The sequence below is a fragment of the Stylophora pistillata genome, chromosome 11 (genome assembly GCF_964205215.1).
Source record: "Stylophora pistillata chromosome 11, jaStyPist1.2, whole genome shotgun sequence".
In the NCBI taxonomy this organism is placed as follows: Eukaryota; Metazoa; Cnidaria; class Anthozoa; order Scleractinia; family Pocilloporidae; genus Stylophora; species Stylophora pistillata.
In genome coordinates, this window is record NC_142529.1 from 11,519,921 (window position 1) to 11,541,998 (window position 22,078).

A 22,078-nucleotide genomic window follows, 5' to 3' on the forward strand; every position below is an offset into this window, starting at 1 on the left:
TTCATTCAATTTTTTTGGAAAATTTTGAAAAAAAGTTCAAATCTTTGATCCTCAATAACCCTTTTATCTCATTTGTTTTCTTTTCCTCGTTATCAGGAAGAATGGAATGCATTACAGTAAGGACGAATAAATTTTCTAGATCTGGCAGAAGTACCACGTTATATTGTTGTATTGAGTGTGAGATTGAGAAATAACCATTTGACACTTTTACTGATGGTTTTGTATAAAAAACAAAGTCCCAGGCGGCGAACATGCAGCCGTTGTTACCATGGCAACAAGAGTAGTGCAACCTTTAGAAGGGCATTTTGGGCATCCCTTATGACTCCCTAACTGTTAGCAAAATTTGAAAGAGGGTTGAAAATTCTCATTTCCGAAGATGTTTGATTCTTACAGAGATTTGTTCTTAAAGTAACATCTAGTTCTTAAAAGCAACATCAAAACTTATGTTGACAGCAAATTAAGCGAATCTGGACCATTTATTTACAAAATATGATTACATAAGATCCATCGGACCTCTTTTAAATAGTTTAAAATATGCAAACATGGTTTTGTACCTTTTACAGTTAATCTATTAATCAAAAAATGGTCCTGAATTTGAATTTCAAAGTGAATCCGCACTGAACTTTTTTTCACGCATCCAGCCCGTGAACTATATCTCATTCCGAAGGAACCACTTCTCCTTTGCATATGGTCTTTCCCTCTTTTTTAATTTTTATTTTTTTGTCAGTAAATGGTTTTGGCTGAATGCCCGTGTATATTGTCACACAAGAGTCTCTAACTTGAGATTGCGATCCAACACCTTTGCTTTTATTTGCAGAAAGTCTCCATTAATTCTTGCTTCTTTCATCTCCGCTCTTTTTCAAAGAAAATATCCAAGATTGCATTTAGAGTGTATACTTACAGAATTTTACTGCATTCTCTAAATGTTTGTCTTTTTCATTCTGATTTCGGTACTTATGAATTACCATTTCATGCAAGAAATTCACCACCTTTGACACGTTTTCAATAGTCTATCGTTCGTTTTAAATATCAGCTGCTGACATATTTTTTCGTTAATTGAGCATTTCGGAGGATTAGTCTCGGAGAATTTAACAGATTAACGTATCGGAGACTACATTTGTGCTAAAAATTAATTCAGAAATGACCGAAATATTAACATTTCAGACGGAGAAAGCGGACAGTACACAGAACCTTATTTTCTCATTTTGTTTATCAATGCGTTTAAGTATAAGGCGGAGCGATAAATGTACTTTTCTTTAGAACAAACACCATTTTCATTCAAAATTTACGCATGTGCGGAAAATATTTGTCACGGAAATAAGTCACATCGAAAGAGGAAACCTTTTGCACGACCGATTGCAAACGACTATCGATCGTTTACGAAACGTCGATAACTATATGGCCATTAGCCTTTAGCGCTCATCAAAATGAATGTGAGTTACCGTGAAGATCCTCTTGGTTATTCCTCTTCGCTAGAGATTTATCATTGCTCCAGCTTGCCGACTATCAAATTCACCTTAACGGAAAGAACTTCTCTTCAGCTCGCAATCATCGTCGTAACTATCGCTTGTCCATTCACTTTTCTTTTAAACATCTTGGTGATTATAGCGATAAGAAAAGTTAGAGAATTACGAAAAACCTCTAACATTCTGATCTCTAGTCTAGCCGTGGCTGATCTTTCAGTTGGCGCAGTTTGTATGCCCCTGACTATCACTTTGGATGCGCTTATTCTTCGAGGAAATGCATCAAATAGCGTCATCTGCACGAGAGTTCTTGGTGCTACGCTGGCACTGTACACTGCTTGGACTGCTTCATATTGTCATCTGGTAATAATCTCTTGGGAGAGGTATGTGGCGATAGTAAAGAGGATGGAGTATAAAACTATATTAACGAAATCGCGCCTAAAGAAATATGCAGCAATTGCTTGGGTAACAGCGTTCATATCGATTGCCTCATTCTATGGATCAGCCGTTGCTGGTGCCGGTTTTGAGGTCCTCCTGTTCCTGGATGCCATCATTGTCCTTGGTTGGCTAACAGGAACATCAATAATGTTGAATTTTTATCGCAAAGTGTATCTAGAACTTCGAAAACAACAGCCATGTCATACCACCCAAGTAAGTGACCTGATCAAAGCCAGAATAGAAAGAAAAATTGCCCACACTGCGTGCCTGCTGACAGTTACTATTTTAATCACTACGGTTCCTTTATTAGTTTTCTTTCTTGCGGCCCTATTTTTGCCATTTTTTCGCAAGTATACGGTTTTTCGGTGGGCAGAGATCGTCCTTCAGATAAACTCTCTAGTAAATCCTTTGCTCTATTTTTATAGAAACAAACGTTATAGAAAATTTTTTCTTCAGCTGTTTCCATGTAAATGGAGCCAAAATGATGCTGTTCCAAAGGAAATGCAGCCAATAGATGACACAAAACGTTTTGCCACGTCGCGCAAGCGTTCCTTTTCGTCCTCTTGTGTTGCTGAAGAGAGCAAAAACATCCAACCCTCTAGACGCTCACTTTCTTGTACTGAACGGCCATATAGACGCCAAAACACAGGGCTGAGAGTGTCACACTTCACGCCGATGGAAAGAAGAATGTCACTACCATCTTTTGTAAATAGTGCGAAGGTACATGATGCTTTACAACTCGTCCCTCTGACTGTGACAATGCAACTGATTAAAGATACACCCAGAAAGAAGCTAGTGAAGAAAAATTACAAGCTATTAGACGATAACAGCAGCGGTAAAAGGTTATCTCGCAGAGAGAATATGAGATCAAAGTCACTGAATTGGAGTATCTCGTCTGTTGTGGAGATAAGCGCTAGGGGAAAAAGAGCAGAAACTAATTCTCAACGACGTAGTTCAGTGCCATAGGTTCTGTTATTTTGAAGAGTTGTAGCAAAATAACTCATGAAACAAAAACAGTTGATAGAGAAGCCAGGTTGAAATTTAATTTTTGTCTTTCGAAGGAAATGAGTTCACCAGAAAAATAAAAATCGTACGTAACGCCTCCGCGAATTTCGCTCGCCGTCACTGATTCGATGAATAACTCAACGAGGAAAGTAAATTTAACTTTTCAAACCCTTCATCTAACTCGGCGAGTTATTCAAGTGTGGGAAAGATTCAGTTGCTGCCATTCTTCCTGTCTTTTGTCTTCTTTTTTTTTTTCAAGGAATGTTTTCGCTACATTTTGACAAATGCACTAAATGGCTCAAAGTCAGCGTGCATTCTGAATCTGAATTTAGACAATTTAAACACTTCAATTCTTAACCCAGCATTAGAAAATTTTAAATTCTCGAATTTGATCGATACATGTTTACCACGTCTTGATAGAAATAGAATCCTAGCATTTGCACAGTCTAGGACCCTTGGATATTTCCTTAGTGTTGACCACCTTTTGCAGTCTGTATTTTGGCTATTGAGACCAATTGAAACAAGAGAGAAGATAAACCTATTTAACAAAGAAAAATTTTCCCCGAGTCTCGTTTAAAGAGCAAGCTGAGGAACAGCGACGAAAATGTCTGAGCATGTAAAGAAAGTTGGATTCTGAGTCTTTTTATTAGTGAAAATCAGGATAGTATTACACCTGCAATTCACAGTTTTACAAGACGAACTTTGCTCGCCTGGTTAAAAAAAGAAAAAAAAAACAATGTGAAAGCGGATCAGAGATCCGCCTGGCAATTAGTACCCGTAAGAGAAGATCTCAGTTCACGCCTAATAGAGACGATCGAGGTGTAGAAAATTAACCTTTGCCTTTGTTCACGTCAGCAGCGTACACCCATTAGGTAATGATGGGCAGTAAATTGACCAATCAGGGATCGCGCTTTACTTTGGTTATGTCATAATTGATAATAGTGACATGTCGTCGCGGAAACGCTGTGTTTTTTAATCGCGCTACTTTTTATCGTATGTACATTAACAATAAAGAAAAAACCCATTTTACACACTATAAAATTAGATATTGTAGGTATTATTAACGCAAACATTTGTAAAGATATGAATTCGACGACTGAAGGCAAAAAAATTAATTTGGGTTTGGGTAAAATTGTATCGGTAGCATTCGTTGTTCGAAAACCTTCGCGCCGGTCCATCTATCGCTCGACAACATTTCAGACTGTTTGTATTCTCCAAATTATTTCATTTGGAATGTTTAATTCAGTCATGGTGTTTGGGGAAAATGAATTAACTTACGGATTATTTTCTCATGAAATATGGGAAGCGTTTTTTCTGTTGAAGCTTTCAAATAATAGCGATCGGCGTAAGCAAGCTTCCATGATTTGCTCTTCAGCAAACACTTGTTATTTTGGTTTTCCTATAGTTGTCAGTGAATCTCCATCGAAAGCTATTCTATGAAATTCAAAAAGTGAAAAGTCCAGGGACCACTGTTCAGTTCCCATCACCAAATGAATAACACTGAAATCTCTATCTGCCAAAAAGCCTCGATTTTAACGAAAACAATGATAAATCTTAAATGAAAATTTGAAAAATGATCTTTGGACGAATATTCCATTTTACTTAATCAAAGCAATAAGTGATATTTATCTTTTTTGTTTGGTTCAGATAACTTAATCTTTCCCTTAGTCACCATCATAAAAAGGTTTGCTGGTGCTGGACATTCGCACGACCTCCAAAGCAAAAAGAAAAACAATAAGGTTCCTTTTTGCTTAAATGTTTAAAATGTTAAAAAGATGATTAAAAATAAACTGAGGGAAACTAAGTTCTATGAATTCTCCGAGTATAAACGTGTGTTATCTTCGCCAAATGAGTAAAGGGTTCAGACCACAGAATTACCGCCAAAGTGCAAAGAAGGGTTTTATGATATTTTCGATGACTCGAACAAATCTTGTTAATGCTGGGTATTCCTTCGTGCTGCAAATGTATGTTGCAGCTGGAAAACAAAGTATGAGCACTCGAAAGAGAATCACATCGCCTATATATGCAAATCCTTTTGTCAACGTTAATTTGTAAACACATTATGATTGGGATAGAAAAGCCGGAATGCACTTTAACGAAAAAGGCAGTTCCAAGCATTTTACAAATTTCATCGCTTGGATGAAGTAAATTGTAATATTCTTAAAAAAGATCGATCATTTATCCAGCCAAATTTATCTCAACGAAATTCAACATCAGATATCATTTTTTCCGAGCACTAATAGAGATCCTAAACATTGAGAGAACACGGCCGGGAAAAGTTGTTTCATCAGTAGCCGGGAGCAATTGATATGCAAATGTTTTGAGTGTTCTTACGCCGGAAACCTGATAGAAAGTGCTGTCCATCCCTCTTTAAACTGTTTTAATTTTCTATGGGTTTACCGATACAGCAAGCGGTAATTTTTTGACCAGTCAGAGCGCTTGTATTTTTTCAGTTATTTTATAAAAGCTAATAAACTATTAATTGCAGTCGGTTTTCGAAGTGTTCGAAGCCAGAACAGATGTCCGTACACGTCGGAAGCTTTATATGTCTATTTTATCAAGAAATAAATTATATTAAAGGTTTTAGGCGATTGATTCCTTAATTTATCACCGTTGCCGACCCAAACCAAAATGTAACCATTCTTAAACAAAAGCTATTTCATTTAAAATAAATATAAAAACTTGTTGGCTTCAAGGACAAAATTCCTAATTTACATTCTTTTCCTAACTCACGGTTAATTGATGTCTCGATCTCTTGTAGCTGAGTGGTTCGTGCAAGGATTTGATATCACAGTATTACAAAAATGATTTGAGCAAAACTTCGTCTAATGATTGTACGGCTGCGACAAACTCAACAAAAATGCGTTGCATAGGAAAGTCTTACTCTTGTCAGTGCATTTTAACTCACTATATGTCATAGCCTCTTTCTCCGGTTCTTATCGCATTTTGAGTCCGCTCTGCAAATGATTCTGTCCGTTCCAATATGACTGACGTAAGAGTTTTGAAAGCATGTTTCTCCGTGGCCTGTGTCTAAGCGCTAATACGGTCTCCAATCTCTATCCTCATAGACGCTTGGACTTCTGGGTTTTATCTTCCTCAAACGGTCTATACAGCAAGTATTTATCTGGCGTCCTCGAGTAGCATGGAAAATCCATTTACTTATGGGTTTATGAGTCCGCAATTCAAACTGACTTTCACGAAGGCACTCAGTTGTGGTCGCTATGGTAATGGAAATCACTCACATAATGGAGTGAAACGCGATGTTACAAGAGGGTTAGAGATTGCAGCATAATTGACTTTAATCGTATTTTTTAGACGTCACTATTCAACTAAACTGCTCATCGGGGATGCAAGCTGGGGAAAATTCACAGTGGCGTTAAGTTTTTCCAGCATGTGTTTAGAAGTTAACCACTTAAACTTGCAAATCTTTCTATACCTTTTTCGAGCAACGAAAATTAGACCAGTTATCTTGAGGTTGTTGTAAATTGTGTGTTGCATCAATACTTGCTTTTATCTGATATTTGCCCGTGGACTTGAACTATTTCAAGAAACAAACTGTTTGACCCGCAAGTTTGTGATCCCTAACTTAGAGAGCTTTGATAAACTCTTCAAATATTAATGCAAACTTGCTTTTAAGAACGTACTCAGTTATGGTCGCTATGGTAATGGGAACACAGATCAGAATCAATCAAGAAAGAGCAAATGGAGTAAGACGCGAGGTTGAATTGAGACTGCGACGGTACTGACACTACTTTTATAACAACCACAACCAAGCTCGTCATCAGGGTAGCATGCCAAGACAAAGAAGGACTGACTTTTAGTTCACAGGCCTCAATTTTCAGATCAACAGCTTCAAGCTGTAAGTCTTTTTCTGCCGTTTTATGGCAACTAAAGCTCGACGAATAAAATCGTTTCTTTTTTTGTACAAAATGTACTTTATGAATAATAGTTTTAACCCTGACCTCTGAATTAGAGATCCCTTTGATGCGGAGCTTTGATTATTACTCTGCAAATAAAAGTGTCTCCGACCAGAAGCGCGCAAAAGAAGTCGGTATTTTCTTTTGCAATGATAACCCAACGCTCTACCATCTTATACTGTACTTGCTACATCTTAAAATTAGAACTATGAGTCATATATTAGTCTTTTACCGAGGGTGTTTGGGCCAATCGTGAGCATGTTCTAAGCCAATCCGTGATCCCAGGTGCAAATAACTTGAAACTCTCAAATGGTCCAGAGATTCTTTTCTGTTATTTGATGTTTTCTATGTGTGTTTTACGAGGAAAAGAAGTCTACGTGGTTTGCGGGATTTAAACTTTTACTGGCAAAGAAATTGAGCTTTTTTAGTCTTTCTTATTTAAACAAGGGGGCAAACACTAGACACCAGTTTTAAGTATTTATAGAACTCTTAACAAATTCAGCATGTCAAAACCTTCTTGTCCCTTGTTAAGCATGATCAAGCGAAAGGCCCATCCTTAGCTCCCTATCTTGCTCTCCGAGAGTTTATTTCAAGTCTCTGCTGCACGACCATGATACTTACCTGCTAAAGTCGTGGAGGAAATGTCACCCTCCAGTCCGTTGGGAGGTCCAGTTCGTTGACAAACTTGTAAACCTCCGTACTTTACGCAAACATAGACAGCAGCTGCGCATAGAAGAGCAAAGCATTCTTTCTTCTCACATGGTATGGTGACATAATGCGAATAATATACGCAGTAATAAAAACCTTCGAGATTCTCTTGAATAAGTCTTTTAGTTTGTTTATGACATTCTGGGTCGGGCAACCAAAGGCTATTATCTACTGACTACTTTTCATTTGAAATAAGTAGGAATCTTATCATAAACCAAAACAAACGACAGCTTAGCAAGCTACTCGTTTGCTCCTTAAATCGCGTAATGCATAGTTATGCATCCATACTTGTCTTTTAATCTAGAATTTTTTTATCTTTTCAGTATACATCTAAACTGTTGTACTTGTCTTGGAAGGCAGCAATGACCCACAACAAAGTAGTTCTCATAAGATGGACGGTTGAACATAATTGTAATTTTACTAAAAGAAATTTAAGAACCAGCAAATTATTTTACACATACCATAAGTTAATATCGTAAAAAAATATGTAGTAAACTCACAGGCGGCCCAAACTCTCTTTGAGAACCACACAAGGAACACAATTTCCATATTTATAAGGATTTGTATGGGATTTTCTACAAGATATCCACAGAGATAGTTAAAAGTGAAAATATTAAATAAAAATGGCTCATCTTGTTCCATACGTGTGTTGTTTGCTCCTGGTGTCATCATTTTACCGATTTCACTTGATTTAAGCGGTTTTTTTTAATCCTGGTTTTCTACTACATAAAGAGAAGACAAGGCCGAACACTTCCTTCCGGACAGCCTGCCGAACGAAGTAAAAAATCCCAAGCTAAAATGTACCCACGGCCAAAAATCCACCGCAGAATTCAAGGGCAAAGGTTGATCTTTCATTTCAATTCTCTAGCCACACAATTTCATCCCGGCGATCGGCTCCAGGCGGCTCTTCGTGTCCTCAGTGAAACGCTAAAACGATGATAGACGTCCGAGCACATTTCAACCACGACACAACGACCGTTGGAATCGGCTTGGTAACCTCGTCATGTTGGCGAACCAAGACTCGCGGGGGTACTAGACCTCAACTTGTCAACAAAAACTTCTTCTACAACCCGGGGTCCCCTGAGGTCGAACCTAAAATGTACTATTGTCTCAAGCACCCAATTAAAACCGCGCAGCATCTTGTTTGCACGTGCGAAATTTTTGCAAAACTCTTAGGAAACCCAGGAAGAAATGTAGCTGGTCAACTTGTTATTTCTTTTCGATCATGTAAGTATTTGAATTCAGGGTTTACGTTGTTTTTTTTCTCATGTATGTATGTATGTATGTATATATGTATGTATGTATGTATGTATGTAACAACAACAACAACAATTTATCACTTCTAGAGCGCTATTTACAATGACAGATCAACAGCGCTTTACAATCAATCCTAACCCGCCCATCCCACCCTAGGGGAGGACATCCATCACACAGTAATCTCGTGCGTGGGAAATTAACGTCTCCTACCCCTTGTTGGAGACGGACCTCCATTTATTCGTCCCTATCCGAGTAGACTAGAATATCTAACCATTTCTTGATGTTATAGAAAGGTAGCATATTCTTCTCAATTATTTTAAGACCTTGAGTGTTGGTCCGGCCGGGGCTCGAACCCTCGACCTCCCGCACAACAGTCCAGCGCTCTATCCATTGAGCTAACCGGTAGGCGGTATGTATATATGTGTGTATGGATGGATGGATGGATGAATGTCTCCCACTCTTAAAAACTTCAAGTTTTCCAATATATTCGCATGTTGTAGTTTCTTCATTTCAAGCGATCACGAGGTGATGTGGTATTTTGATTTAATACTTCAGGGTAAAGTTGAATGTGGACCAGAGTCAAATAGTGGACTTTGCGTTTGAAGGTCACAATTTATTGATTACTGGCCAGGCTGGCGTTGGTAAAAGCGAGGCTGTAAAAGCATTCATTGGAAAGGCGAAACGTGCGGGAAAGAAGATCGGTGTGGCATTGCTTGTCAAGTGTATGATCGCGGCGTTGCGTCAACTGTTCATTCGTTTTATGGCTTATAAAAAATGAATGTATCTCCTCGGTTTCTATAGAGCTTTCACCGTTGACGTTACGTTTTTTCGGAGCCATTTCACAAAACCGTTCTATACGATTTTTATAATTTGAATTTTGTAAACAAGATGCTGCGCGGTTGTAGAAGAAGTTTTGTTGACAAGTTGAGGTCTAGTACCCCCGCGAGTCTTGGTTTGCCAACATGACGACGTTACCAAGCCGATTCCAACGGTCGTTGTGTCGTGGTTGAAATGTACTCGGACGTCCACCATCGTTTTAGCGTTTCACTGAGGACACGAAGAGCTGCCTGGCGCCGATCGCCGGGATGAAATTGTGTGGCTAGAGAACTGAAATGAAAGATCAACCTTTGCCCTTGAATTCTACGGTGGATTTTTGGCCGTGGGTACATTTTAGCTTGGGTTTTTATTACTTCGTTCGGCAGGCTGTCCGGAAAGAAGTGTTCGGCATTGTCTTCTCTTTATGTAGTAGAAAACCAGGATTAAAAAAAACCGCTTAAATCAAGTGAAATCGGTAAAATAATGACACCAGGAGCAAACAACACACGTATGGAACAGGGGGAGCCATTTTTATTTAATATTTTCACTTTAAACTATCTCTGTGGATATCTTGTAGAAAATCCCATACAAATCCTTATAAATATGCAAATTGTGTTCCTTGTGTGGTTCTCAAAGAGAGCTTGGGCCGCCTGTGGTAAAATTTGTTGATTAACACTAATTACATTCCACTCCTTCCGCTACCTTAAGATGCGAGGTATCTGGCCACAAGAAAGAGCTGGTCATTACATGAGGTGTGTGTAGGAATTTATACAATTTAGATTCCTATAAACAGGAAAAGTCTGTAAATGAGCCGAGGATGAAAATGTTCCTTAATGTTCCTTGTCTGTAGTAACGGTGAGCAAGATCTTCAGGATTGTCAACTGGAACAACATTGTTAATTATGAGAAGTTGACAATTTGTCCATTTTCAAGACTTGATGAATCTAGTCAAAACACCAAAAAATAACAGAATGGCAGTCCTTTGGTCCATACCACATTTAGATTTTATTGCTCAAATTTTCTTCAGTTAATTAATAAATTACCAAGCCTAAAGTTAAGTTGATAGTGTAACATGCAATTATATTAAATCGTTATAGGGAGAAAAATCTAATTAGTAAAACCTTACATTGGTCCTTTCGTTTGGCCATTATATAAAACAAGGAGGCGGAATTTATTTATATGATGAAAACTTGTACCCCCTGATCTGACGAGTTAGTTACGGGATAGGACGTATTACTGTAATATAAAGATATAATTACAGCCTGGTCCTTTCTCTCAGTACAGCATGCAAGTTTGCTATTGCAGACACAACGTCGTAGTTTAATAGTACCCTAATACAAAACTTCACAGTACCTGAGTGCTTATGAATTAATTTTCGCTAGTCTTGTTTAACATGATTAAGTTGGTGTACATCCAATGACCCGTGTAGTCGGGAGGGGCTTGTAAAGTTGCTATCTGCTATTACAGAAAATCTGTTCTTCATCAGTAGTTTTCTCGATTTCCTTTCTGTTTGTTATTGATGAGATCAAAATCATCTTTTTTTGAAAAGATTAGCAAAACGTCAACTTTGGTCTGAACGCGTCAGTCTTGGGAATGAAATAGAACAGTCTCCATTGTGTGAGGTGGCGGCAATAAACACCAGCGGAGATCTCGCATAAAGAACCGGAATATGGCGACTTAGATTATTCATTATCTGTTTTGTAACTTCTTTTGATGATAGTTACAGTTTGGAAGTTCAGTCTTACTTGTCAAACCTCTGAAAGGAAGCTAAGGGAGTTCAGCTAGTAGAATTTCTTACAACTTCCGTTTTACAAAGTATACCAAAAGCAGCTTAAACGGAAGTGAAATGGACTGAATGTTTTTAACTGTAAATTTTATGAAATTTGAATTGACCTGACCGTACCGCTGTTAAAGAATGCATGGACTCTGTCATACCATCATTGAATTTCTTTACCTCCTGACTTGAAACCTCTTGAACAGCGTAACTCGATATACACCACATAAGGCGATCTCGAGAGCGTCTGTTGTTTTTTTGACACCTGCTTTTTGAACACATGCCGGAAATATTAAAATGAAAGGAGTCCCATACCAGCCTATTCCGCCGTCTAAGAAATAGGCCTTTGCAGTCTGTGCTTACAGATGTAGCAAGTTATGCTACAGTTCCCCGCTTTTTTCCAGACTATGCTCAAATTAGGCTCATTTTAACTCGGATGATTACGTAGTCATTAATCTGAGATATAGGTATGGATGGAGCACGGCACTTCTTCCTTCCTTCCTTCCTTCCTTCCTTCCTTCCTTCCTTCGATTCTTAACTTTTTCTAAATCCGCTGACCAGCGAATAAAGCGTTGACTGTCGCATGCGAACAAGTCAAAGCAAGGTTTATCCACGAGGTAAATTATTTCAATGGCAATGTTTCTTATTCGTGGATCCTTTATATAACGTATGATTTTTAACTTGAAGTTCCCTTTGTGAAAACTATTCAATGCTGTTCAATGGAAGTAGCACCCTGTCAGGATTGACCTGAACGTAACATTGGTACTTGGTCACATACAAGTCGCATTTAAGGCACGATTGTAAGGGCAAGACTTCAAAGTTCTTCCTCCTCGATTCGATTGTGAGGGAAAGTTGTCAAAATTTTCCTTCCACTTTTCATCAGTGAATAATGTCGAAATACAACTTTAATAGACCATTTTATAAAAGTGTTGGAGTAATTCATAAAAAGATAAAGTATAATGAAAAAAGTATTTTAAAAATAATCCTGGAACTGGACCCCCTGAAATATGTGTTACTATAAATGAGTCCATTCCCAGTCTTTCATTAATCACTATCCGACTTCAATGGCTCACAGCCACTTTGATTCATACTCGTAATACTCTCGTATGATAAAGGTGTCTTTGAAAAACATTATTGTAACTTCCCCTTGCTTGACGAACTGATTGCGTTAATCACAATTTGCTATGTTTGTTTGCTGAACTAATAACTTTAAAAAATTGGCTCTTGAAGTTTTCTTAACTTATAAACTATTGCTCTTGTAAATAATACAGCATTCGATGTCTTGTCTCAGATTATTAAACTTATATGTTCAATACGCTCTTTACAGAAATGCTTTTCTATGTGTATCGATCCGAGTTGTCCTTCCAAGATGGATAGCAATTAAATGGTTACGAGCTTTGCTAAATCATTTTATTCCGCTTCAGGCTCTTAAGGTGCTTTGGGCACTGGCCAATTTGCAAAATCAAATGTCACGTTGTCGCCCACGAGCATAAAGGGTACCCATTGAGAAACTTATGAGGCATCCAATTCCTAGCCGTGTGGAGGGATTCACTGGCCCTTTCACCGCGGAACAAATGTCTGTAGAAACAAGTCATGAACTGCTCTGTTACTGTGTCATCCAAGGCTCATCGTGCTGCTAACAATGAGCGAGCACCGGATCCTAAAAACGCTTGGGCGATTCCAATGACTCCCTCGGTTCTAATCTGTCCCCGAGTACTGTGGCAACAACTGAGCACCACCAGTTTAGCTCGCAGCCGAGTTTTTGAAATATCCGCCATCGTAAAACGGTAATCTTCTTCTCGAGGAAAAGGTGGGAGTAGGGAGGGGTGCTCTAGGGAAAGAGTAACCTTCCCTCTTTAAGCATCACCATATGCATGTGCAGCAGTGTGTATGAGGCTCACTTAGTTTATCGCTTGGAGTACAGCATACTTTGTCGTGGAGTTTCCAATCAAAGGTGTTACGCCACGAAGTCTTCCATTCATTTCCGCTTCCATCCTTGCACACAGCAATGGTGTTATGGTTCTGTGCCTTCCCCTCCCCTGTTTGACTGCAATAGTCTGGAGGCTGTTTTCAAAACACCTCGGAGTCGTCAGAGAGGGAACCATCCGAATCTTGCATGTCTTTGATAAACACTTTCCTCCTTCGTCACCAAAGGCTGAAAATGGCACTTGGTACATACAGGAGTTAGGGACAATAATGATTTCGAGCTGCTACGGTAAACTCGCCACAGGAGTGATGATTATCTTCTAACACAAGTGATGATTTGTTTTGAAGTCTTCAGCATCACGGTCACGCAAGACTGCGCGGTTATCGTAGTGAAGAGGTATCAGTTTGGTATCATCCAGAGATCGATCCTCATAATTCTGTTTGGGTAAAATAGCGAGGCAGCGGAAGCTCTCTTTGAAAAACTCATCTAAATCAGGGAGTTATCCGGTCACAATGTGTTTTTCAAGGCTCAATGTCTTTTCTGTAAAATAAATAGCTCCCATTGCTTTGAGAATCCAAAACCGTACATCATTTTTACCAACCAAAATGTACAGGTATGCGCAGTCTGCTTCTCTTCTAATAATATCTTGAATGCCACACCACGATTGTGGATTGCCTGAAATATGCTCTTGAACAGAGTATCGAGTGGCCATCAGGTCGGCTAGGCCGCTTGCCAGTCTCAGCTCTTCGACGTAAAGCGCTTCTTGTGACTTTTCGGAGGAAAAAAGTAACTTACTAAACAACTTGAAGGGGAGGGTGCCGTGCTCCTTAAGGATATTTGAAACTGATCATTGTCTTTAAGAGAACTTTGCAAAGTGTCGAGTTTTTCGATACTTTAACAAAGATACCAAGAGGTTCTTCAAAATGAGATTGTGACACCTTTTACACCGATAGATTACAAAAGCATTGAAGCTCGTTCAGGCACAGGCAGCCCAAGCTCACTTCTAGAAAAGCGGACGTGACTCTCAGTTTGTTGCGCAACGTTTTATATTCATAAAGGTTTGTAGGGGATGTGATCGGTTTGCCTTAAAAGAGAGAAAAAGATGTCTTGGTTTGAAATAAGATGGGCTTACCTTATTGCCTTGTTGTTTTCTTTGTTGATTCCTAGCGTCTCAGGCCAGTTTGAAGCGCTTTCGGCGAGTTAGCGCTATGTTGGTGTTCAACTGCTAACAGGCAGCCCAAGCTCACTAAAAGCGGACGTGACTCTTACCGTGTTGCGCAACGTTTTATATTTATAAAGGTTTGTATGGGAAGTTATCGGTTTGCCTTAAAAGAGAGAAAAAAATGTCTTGTTTTGAAATAAAACGGGCTTACCTTATTGCCTTGTTGCTTTCTTTGTTGATTCCTTGCGTCTCAGACCATTTTGAAGCGTTTTCGGCGAGTTAGCGCTATGTTGGTGTTCAACTGCTAAAAGAAAGACAAGGCCGGAAACCTATTTGAGAAGTGTCCGTCGCCCGAAGCGAATAATTCCGCCAAAAAATTACTACCAGTCTCGACTCCTCCAGAAAATCAAAGCAGAGATGTTGCAGTTCCATTTCCATTTCCCCGCTTCCCAATTCCTCCCACAGATCCTTCACTAGCAATGCTTTTATCTCCAGATCTATCGGCTTTCTAATTTCTAATTTAGCTGGTTGAAACAGTTGTGGGCCCGTTCGCCGATCGCACAGTATGTCGGGTAACAAAAATAAGCCCGTCGAGGGTAGCCAGCGGCCTGCAGTCGACAAACAAACCAGTTAGCTCCCCTGGTCCCCTCGAGAGGTTTTGTCAAGACCGCGTTGTTTAGAGCTTGGGCTGCCTGTGGTTCAGGTTGTGTCCAATATCCCTAATTAATAGGAGAACCTTCTTTTAAAAGGTATTTTTAGGCAATATCATTGTTACCGAGGGATTGGGAGCACGATACTAAATTTTTGCAGTTGGCTACTACTTCTCTGTTACTGATTTCTTTGTGAATTGCAAGGGCTTTCTCGTGATATTCTTGCCCCTTGTCATATAAACCAGAGCGTTGTGAAATGATCGTGAGGTGTCTGTAATCTGCTGCCTCTCCACTTCTATCTCCGGTATCCATTCTTATTGCCACCGGCCATCTTTAGATAGTTATCAGCCCTTGCTAATGGAGAGAAACAAACCTGTAAGGTTTCCATAAACAATTGCCTCTGTGTTCCTGTCACCAGTTCCATTTTTTATACGTAAACTTCCATCCAAATACACTTTAGCCTTGTCATATTGACCGAGCAATACGAACAATGCTCCTAGGTTTCCGTAGCTTGTTGCTTCTCCATCCCTGTCCCCAATTTTTGTTTGAATAGTGAGTGCTTTCTGCTGATATTCTCGGGACTTGTTATATTGACCAAGCGAATGGAGCAATGTTGCTAGGCTTGTGTAACTTCGTGCCATGTCTGGTATGTTGCCAATTGTTTTCATCATCTTGTTCGCTGACTCATAAAATTTTCTGGCCTCCATGATTTGTTTTGAATCCGAAGTATTTTATCCATTATCAAGTTAAGCCATCCGTTTAGGAAGGTTTCATCAGTCTTGGTTTAGGAGAAGTTTCCTGAGGTATTCTTCGGTGCATGCGTAATCCTTCACAGAATTATAAGCCTGGATTATTGTCATGTAGATGATTTCGAACATATCATTTGCCAATGAACTCTTGATAATCAAAGCCCTATTGCTTAAGACAATCAAATATTCCTTCATTAACTCGATGGCTTGCGACTCATGATTTTTGTTACGAGGGAAGCCGGCGAGCGCTAAACCTATAGAGGTGACTTTCGTGATTGCTTTTTCTGTTCTGTTCATCTTGATCTTCTCTTTCGTCAGTTTGAAAAATAAGATAGAAAAATTAGTGAAAGCTTATACATCTCGAAAATCCAAACTTGGATCGTCCATCAACGAGCAACATATCTTTGCTGTCTGCTGTAATAAAGCAGAACAAATTTCATTTAACCCGGTGATTCATGATTAGTTTACAGTAATTAAATTAAATTTTGTTAAAAGGAGGGAAGCCCTCCACAAACCCGGCCTACTGAGGGGGCCTCTTATACTTTTTACGAGAAGTGTGATCAATCGATTTCTTTTTTCGGGAATATAATCGTGATTTGATTTTTTTCTTATTCGTGAATCATGATCAAAGATGATAAGTTACTTTCGTGTCCACGTGAACGCATTTTTGTATTTAAACGTAACCCGCGAATGAAAAGCTGAATTAAGAGTGACTCGTGATCCCGGTTGTTTGGTGTCATGAATTTCCAGCTATTTTATTGTTTCAATAATGTACGTATTGTTTTTGAAAAGTATAAAAAGTATAGTCTGTCTTGTTCGTAATATTTTTATTGTTACGTATCTAAATTTTTCAACCTGACAAAGTCCAACAGCATGCGAAATGAAATGATGTCAACATGTCAAAATGCTTGTTGAAGCGTCATTGATAGCTTACACTTAATCGTGCGAGGCCAGGGTAAACAGTCGATGATCAAGTTTCCTAATATTCCGGGTGAAGGTAGTCTTGAGAAAGACTTGTTTTGGCGGCGGTGACTGATGTTTGGACAACGTCAGCGAAATTCACCTCTAGAGTGGAGAGGATGTTTTTTACCTGATGCTCGAGGTTTGTAGGATACCTTCTTATTGAAATGTCTACGTGCTTTTCTTTCTCAGACAGATACCGCTAAAGAATGGAAAAAAAGGATGCTACTTTGCTTATCGATATGTAAGCCAATGATGAGACTGCCGTAAAACGGCAGTTATTTTCCTGAGAATCTTTTTTTAAGCAAACTCAAATATAGTAACGGAAAGATGAACGAGGTATAATTAATGCACATGTGTTAATTCTGCAATTAACTATATCAAAGAGCATTGTATTAACAGTAATTATGCTTTACATTGCTAACAATGTTTCTATGGAAACATATGGTACTGGTAGACTACACGCTTCTTGTCATACGAGGGTCAATACAGAGGGTCAATACAGAGGGTCAATACAGAGGGTCAATACAGTTATCCTCGAGTAACTGTTTTCTTAAGCTTAGGGCTGTTAACATCTATCCTTCAATCTGTTAATCTCCCGCAAGGTCTGCACTGCCGTTACCGTAGCAGGTAAATGTGAACGCCCTTTTAAAGGCCGTTTTAAAACGTGGATTCTTAATCTCATAGATGAGTGGATTAACCAGACTGCTGGAGAACATAAAGTGTATACTTCTTATGGAGACTTTTTGCCCAATATCAAACCCTACACTCCATGTGATAGCGAGAAAAGAGATTGGAAACCATGTGATTCCAAAGAGAAAAGCCGTGGTGAAACACGTCTTTAAAACTAGTATGTCAGTACTATTGGAACTGCGAGAATTGAATCAGGGTGGACTCCAGTTTCATCAACATGAGTGTTTAGTGTTTCCATACTTTCTCTGACAGCTTTGTAGATTTTGATGAAGTAGTAGAATATCGCGATCATAAACTTGGTAAACATGCCTCTGATTAGAGCTGTGTGAACACTGGATTCTGTAATGCAAATACTAAGTTTCGGATGATATGATATCACTACCCATCCGCCAAGAAAAGGTATGGCGATAACAACTGCTACCAGCCAAACGAGAACACAATACAGCCGAGCTGCTCTTTTACAAGGGAATACTTTCCTGTACCAAGGTCGGTTTCGTTACCCGTAGGTAACGATTAATGACTATAAATCCCATCGTTATAATAGAGGTAGAGGCGAAAATAGTCAAAACTGATCCGGCCATCTGACACAACTTTGACTGAAACTTCAACATCCTGTATACAGGCACGCTATCCAGAATGGCATGCAAATCATCGCCGTGGCGATGTCAGTCGATGCCAAATTATTAATCAACATGTTGGTGGCGGTAGGTGTGTTGGATGAAGTAAAGCAATCATTTTAGTTTTAATTTTAATGTACACTTTCCTTCTATATCATTTTGCAAAGTTTGGAAGTATTTAGCGAATTGTTCTCTTATTTACTTTGGAAGTGCTCATGGTGGTGATTTCGAAGGTAAGATAAAAAAAGTCAAGTTGGCTTATTGTTAAGTCATTCCTTCGGTAAAAATATAGTTGTATTTCTTGAAAGGCCTCATGTAAACCACTCAGCTGCAGATGAAAGGGACATGATTAAATACTTAACGATGTTTTGTTACCGCGGATTATAAGAGACTTTAAGTTGGTGATTTGACTTTAAGAGATCAATTTTTGCGGTTGGAGAAAGCTGACGTTTCTGTTAAGATCAATTTTACTGCAATTATTTAGCTTCTTCACTTTTATATGACTCGTAGATGGATATTTCGGGTGAGTCTGATTAAGAACCATTTATCCATCTACAGTGATGGTCAGTGAAGTCGAAGCTGAACGGGCTGAGAGGTCTGTAACGCTCAGCTAGTAACCAAATCTCTCTTGAATTCTGAAGGAAAACGTTTGACAGGCAAGGTAATCGATATTTTTACCAGTTTTTCATTTTTCCTCACCTTGAGATTCCCTTTTTTTCGTAAAACTCCCTTCTGTTTGCTTTAATAAGAGGATTTGCAAACGATTTGAAAATGTACCTGATGTGATACTGAGTCAAACAATCAAAATTATCATTAGTCACTGGTTATCCATATTTTGAGTGTTTTACTATTGAAATAAATCAGAATCAGCTTTTTTTCTCAAGTCTGCTTTCCCTGTTAGGTGAGGGTCGTTGGAGATGGAGTAGCCATGCTCGAAAATACTCCGAACAAGTTGAGAGATCATAGCCAGCAAATATCTATAGAAGCGCCAGAGGTACCGGGTTTGAGCGCAGACTAGGTTGTGGTAGTTGGCTTTAATACAAATACTTCGTGTAAATGCAAACAAAATACTCAGAAATTCTTTCGATAGTACAACATTTTCTTTTGGGTGATCAACCTCTTGCTTTTCGGAAAATGCATTTACACCTACGTCGCTTACCAGAACAAATCTTCCAAACAATAGACAAACCGAGCTCATCCAGCATTGTTAGAAAACCTTTCCAGGCAACGAAAAAATCGGATACAGCTTGCAATCAATGAAATATTAACTTTAGAATTTGTATTAGTGATAGGGAAAGGGAACTCGAATTTAATAACGAAATATCAGAAAAAGTTATTAAGGGGCAAAGCGATCGATATCATTAACGAGATTTTCAGTTTCATCCATCTTTCCAATAAAACAGTAAAACCTTTCTTCTTTTCTTTTGTGAGATTTATCTCTGTTCTATTGAGATATGTTACTGCATTGCTAGCGCTGACGCAAAGATTTGCGGAAGGATTTGCGAAAGGATTTGCAAATTCAAGCGCTCATAGTTGGCTCTTAAGGCTTGAACTTGTTATCCTCATGGCGATTTGTGATTATGAACAGAACTTTAGACTGAAACCTTTAATAGAGCACCTTTCTGTCAAGTGAGCCAATGTAAAAGCATGGTTTCGGAGGGAAAATGTTCCTAGAAAGGTCGAAGTGACAAGATGTCTACTAGATTGTGTCGAACACTAGCTGACATTGCATCTCAGATTTCTTCTCTAATTCTAGCTGATTCTGAAATGACTTTGGTCCTACATAATTTGCCATAGAGGAAATAAAACTGAATCGAGATTAAATTTAATTTTGCAACTCATCAGTCAAGAAGAATATAATGCTGAGTTTCCTTTCGGCAACAAAAGTGACATTGAGTTCTATTAACGAGGTTCTAGATGGGGTTAACTGACAAGTGACAAATAGCCAAATTTTAACTAACAGCTGAAAAATCGCTGAAGATTTAACTGACAACTGATATTTGTGGTGGGCTTTTATTGACAGCTGACGAAAGACCGGATGGCTCTAAATATCCTTAAAAACTGGATGTAAAATAAGGACAGTTGATTTAGTTTGTCCAATGAAAGAACGTTTTTTTATTACATATCAGTATGAGCACGCCAGAGTGTCGTACTTCGTTAATAATTACCGCATGGACCATCCACATTAAGGTCATATGTCACCACAGGCATCTCAAGGCTCACGTCTCGAGGTAAAACGAAAGATTATTTTTTGAAAGCGTCACGCATTGTATGACGCAGTGTTGAGTTTTTTCCTGTAACAGGAAAAACAGCGATGGCAAAAGCAAGCCCAAAACGGCGGAAATCGCCATAAAACACAACGGACACACAAGAAGTGAGTCAGTTTTATCAATCTTAAGTGTAAAATGTTCATATTTCAGATGGCTGTGTCTCAAAAGGACTGGGAACTACCGAATTCACGAATTTGATTGGCTGAAATCAATATTGAAGGCGGTGTACACTTTCCCATCTAGACCGGTATCTAGACCGGTCTAGAAAAAAAAGGTACAAAGAATATAAAAAATTGGCATGTGAGACACAGCCATATAATGAATATCTTATTAACCGAGCCAGGTCGGTCTGTATGGGAGAATCTTGATTTCGGTCGCTGGTACAGACCTCACTGCCTTCGGTCTGTACTGGCGACCTCGATCAAGACTCTCCCATACAGACCTCCCGCTCGGTTAATAAGAACTAGATATTTAATGTTGTAAATGACCTATATTTCGTTGCCTATACGATTCATTATTACGCATTCAAATTCTCAACGGTTCCTGATTTACTTAACATCGCGCCACACAACATCTTGAAAGCGTCAAAAAGTAATCTTTCGAATTTCTTCGAGATGTGAGCGTGGGACGCCTGAGATGCCACATATCAATTATATGATCTTTGATACGCGACTCCATCGTCAGCTTACAAGATGGCCGTCAATGTGGGTTTTTAAAAGTTGTTGTAAGGTTTTATTATGATCGGAATGATTTGGAAACGGCATTTGAGGGTCACAGAAGCTGCTTTCCTACTAATGGTGTTAACACCGTACTGGCGCCGAAAAAGCACCTTATTTCGTTCCTTGGTCCAAAAGAGTTGTCCAGTAAATATAGCCTCGGAGGTTCTGATGTGAAACTTTATCACATGGTTCCGAAATCAGAAGGGAAGAGCGACAAGTTTGCCTTAACTACGGACGAGCAATGGGATCTGTGGCTTCCGACCATGCTGGCTGAAACAGGAAACGAATTAAACAGTACGTAATGGAATGGTCAGGTACAAGGCATTGATATAAATATATCAGTTGAAATCGAGTTAAAAGCCTACTCTTTAGTACATGTATAGACAGGGTCCATTAAGCTAACATCGAGACTCCGTGGTACTGTGTCGTTCTTACAAGTCCTTGGAAGTCTCTATAACAGTTTTTATAGCAGAGTCCAAAGCATGGAGAAAGCACACATGTTTCTTCCAGATGCGTAGACAAAGTATCGTATGCAAATAACAGCATCACAAAGACCGCTCCTGAGGTTAAACAAAGGCACAGTATAAAGGAAACCACAGGAATCAATGGCCCTGAAAGAACTGCGTCTAATAAAACTCAAGTCTCTCTTAAACGTCTCGAAGAAGGAATGCGCCGCCTGCACAACGACATAGCTTCAATCAATATAACGACATTGAATTGGGCACATTACTCACAATCGAGTGGAGAATGTGCACGCAGTGTCTCATTTTAAACATGAGACCTCCACCGCATTGCAGTATTCCCAAGACTTTGGAATGATAACCAAGGAGTCGTTAAAGAGAGTGAACAAATGGGCTGCCAAGTATTTTACTCATGAAACTTCCTACTACCTGTCCTTCAGATCAGCTCGGAGTTTGCAAATTTCAACTTCAGTTATGCGACCTCTACCTTTAG

General features: G+C 39.0%; 1 protein-coding gene across 1 annotated transcript; it reads left to right on the plus strand.

Annotated features, from left to right (window-relative positions):
* The first annotated feature begins 1,427 nt into the window (after nt 1-1,427).
* LOC148720043 (trace amine-associated receptor 8b-like) lies at nt 1,428-2,867 on the plus strand. The gene has a single exon (XM_088737561.1). It carries the CDS (start codon nt 1,428-1,430, stop codon nt 2,865-2,867), a length of 1,440 nt encoding a protein of 479 aa, XP_088593687.1.
* Nucleotides 2,868-22,078: the final 19,211 nt, after the last annotated feature.

Bases quoted from the DNA above. Each gene is read 5' to 3' on its own strand.
- LOC148720043 (XM_088737561.1), top strand. From the start codon at position 1,428: ATGAATGTGAGTTACCGTGAAGATCCTCTTGGTTATTCCTCTTCGCTA.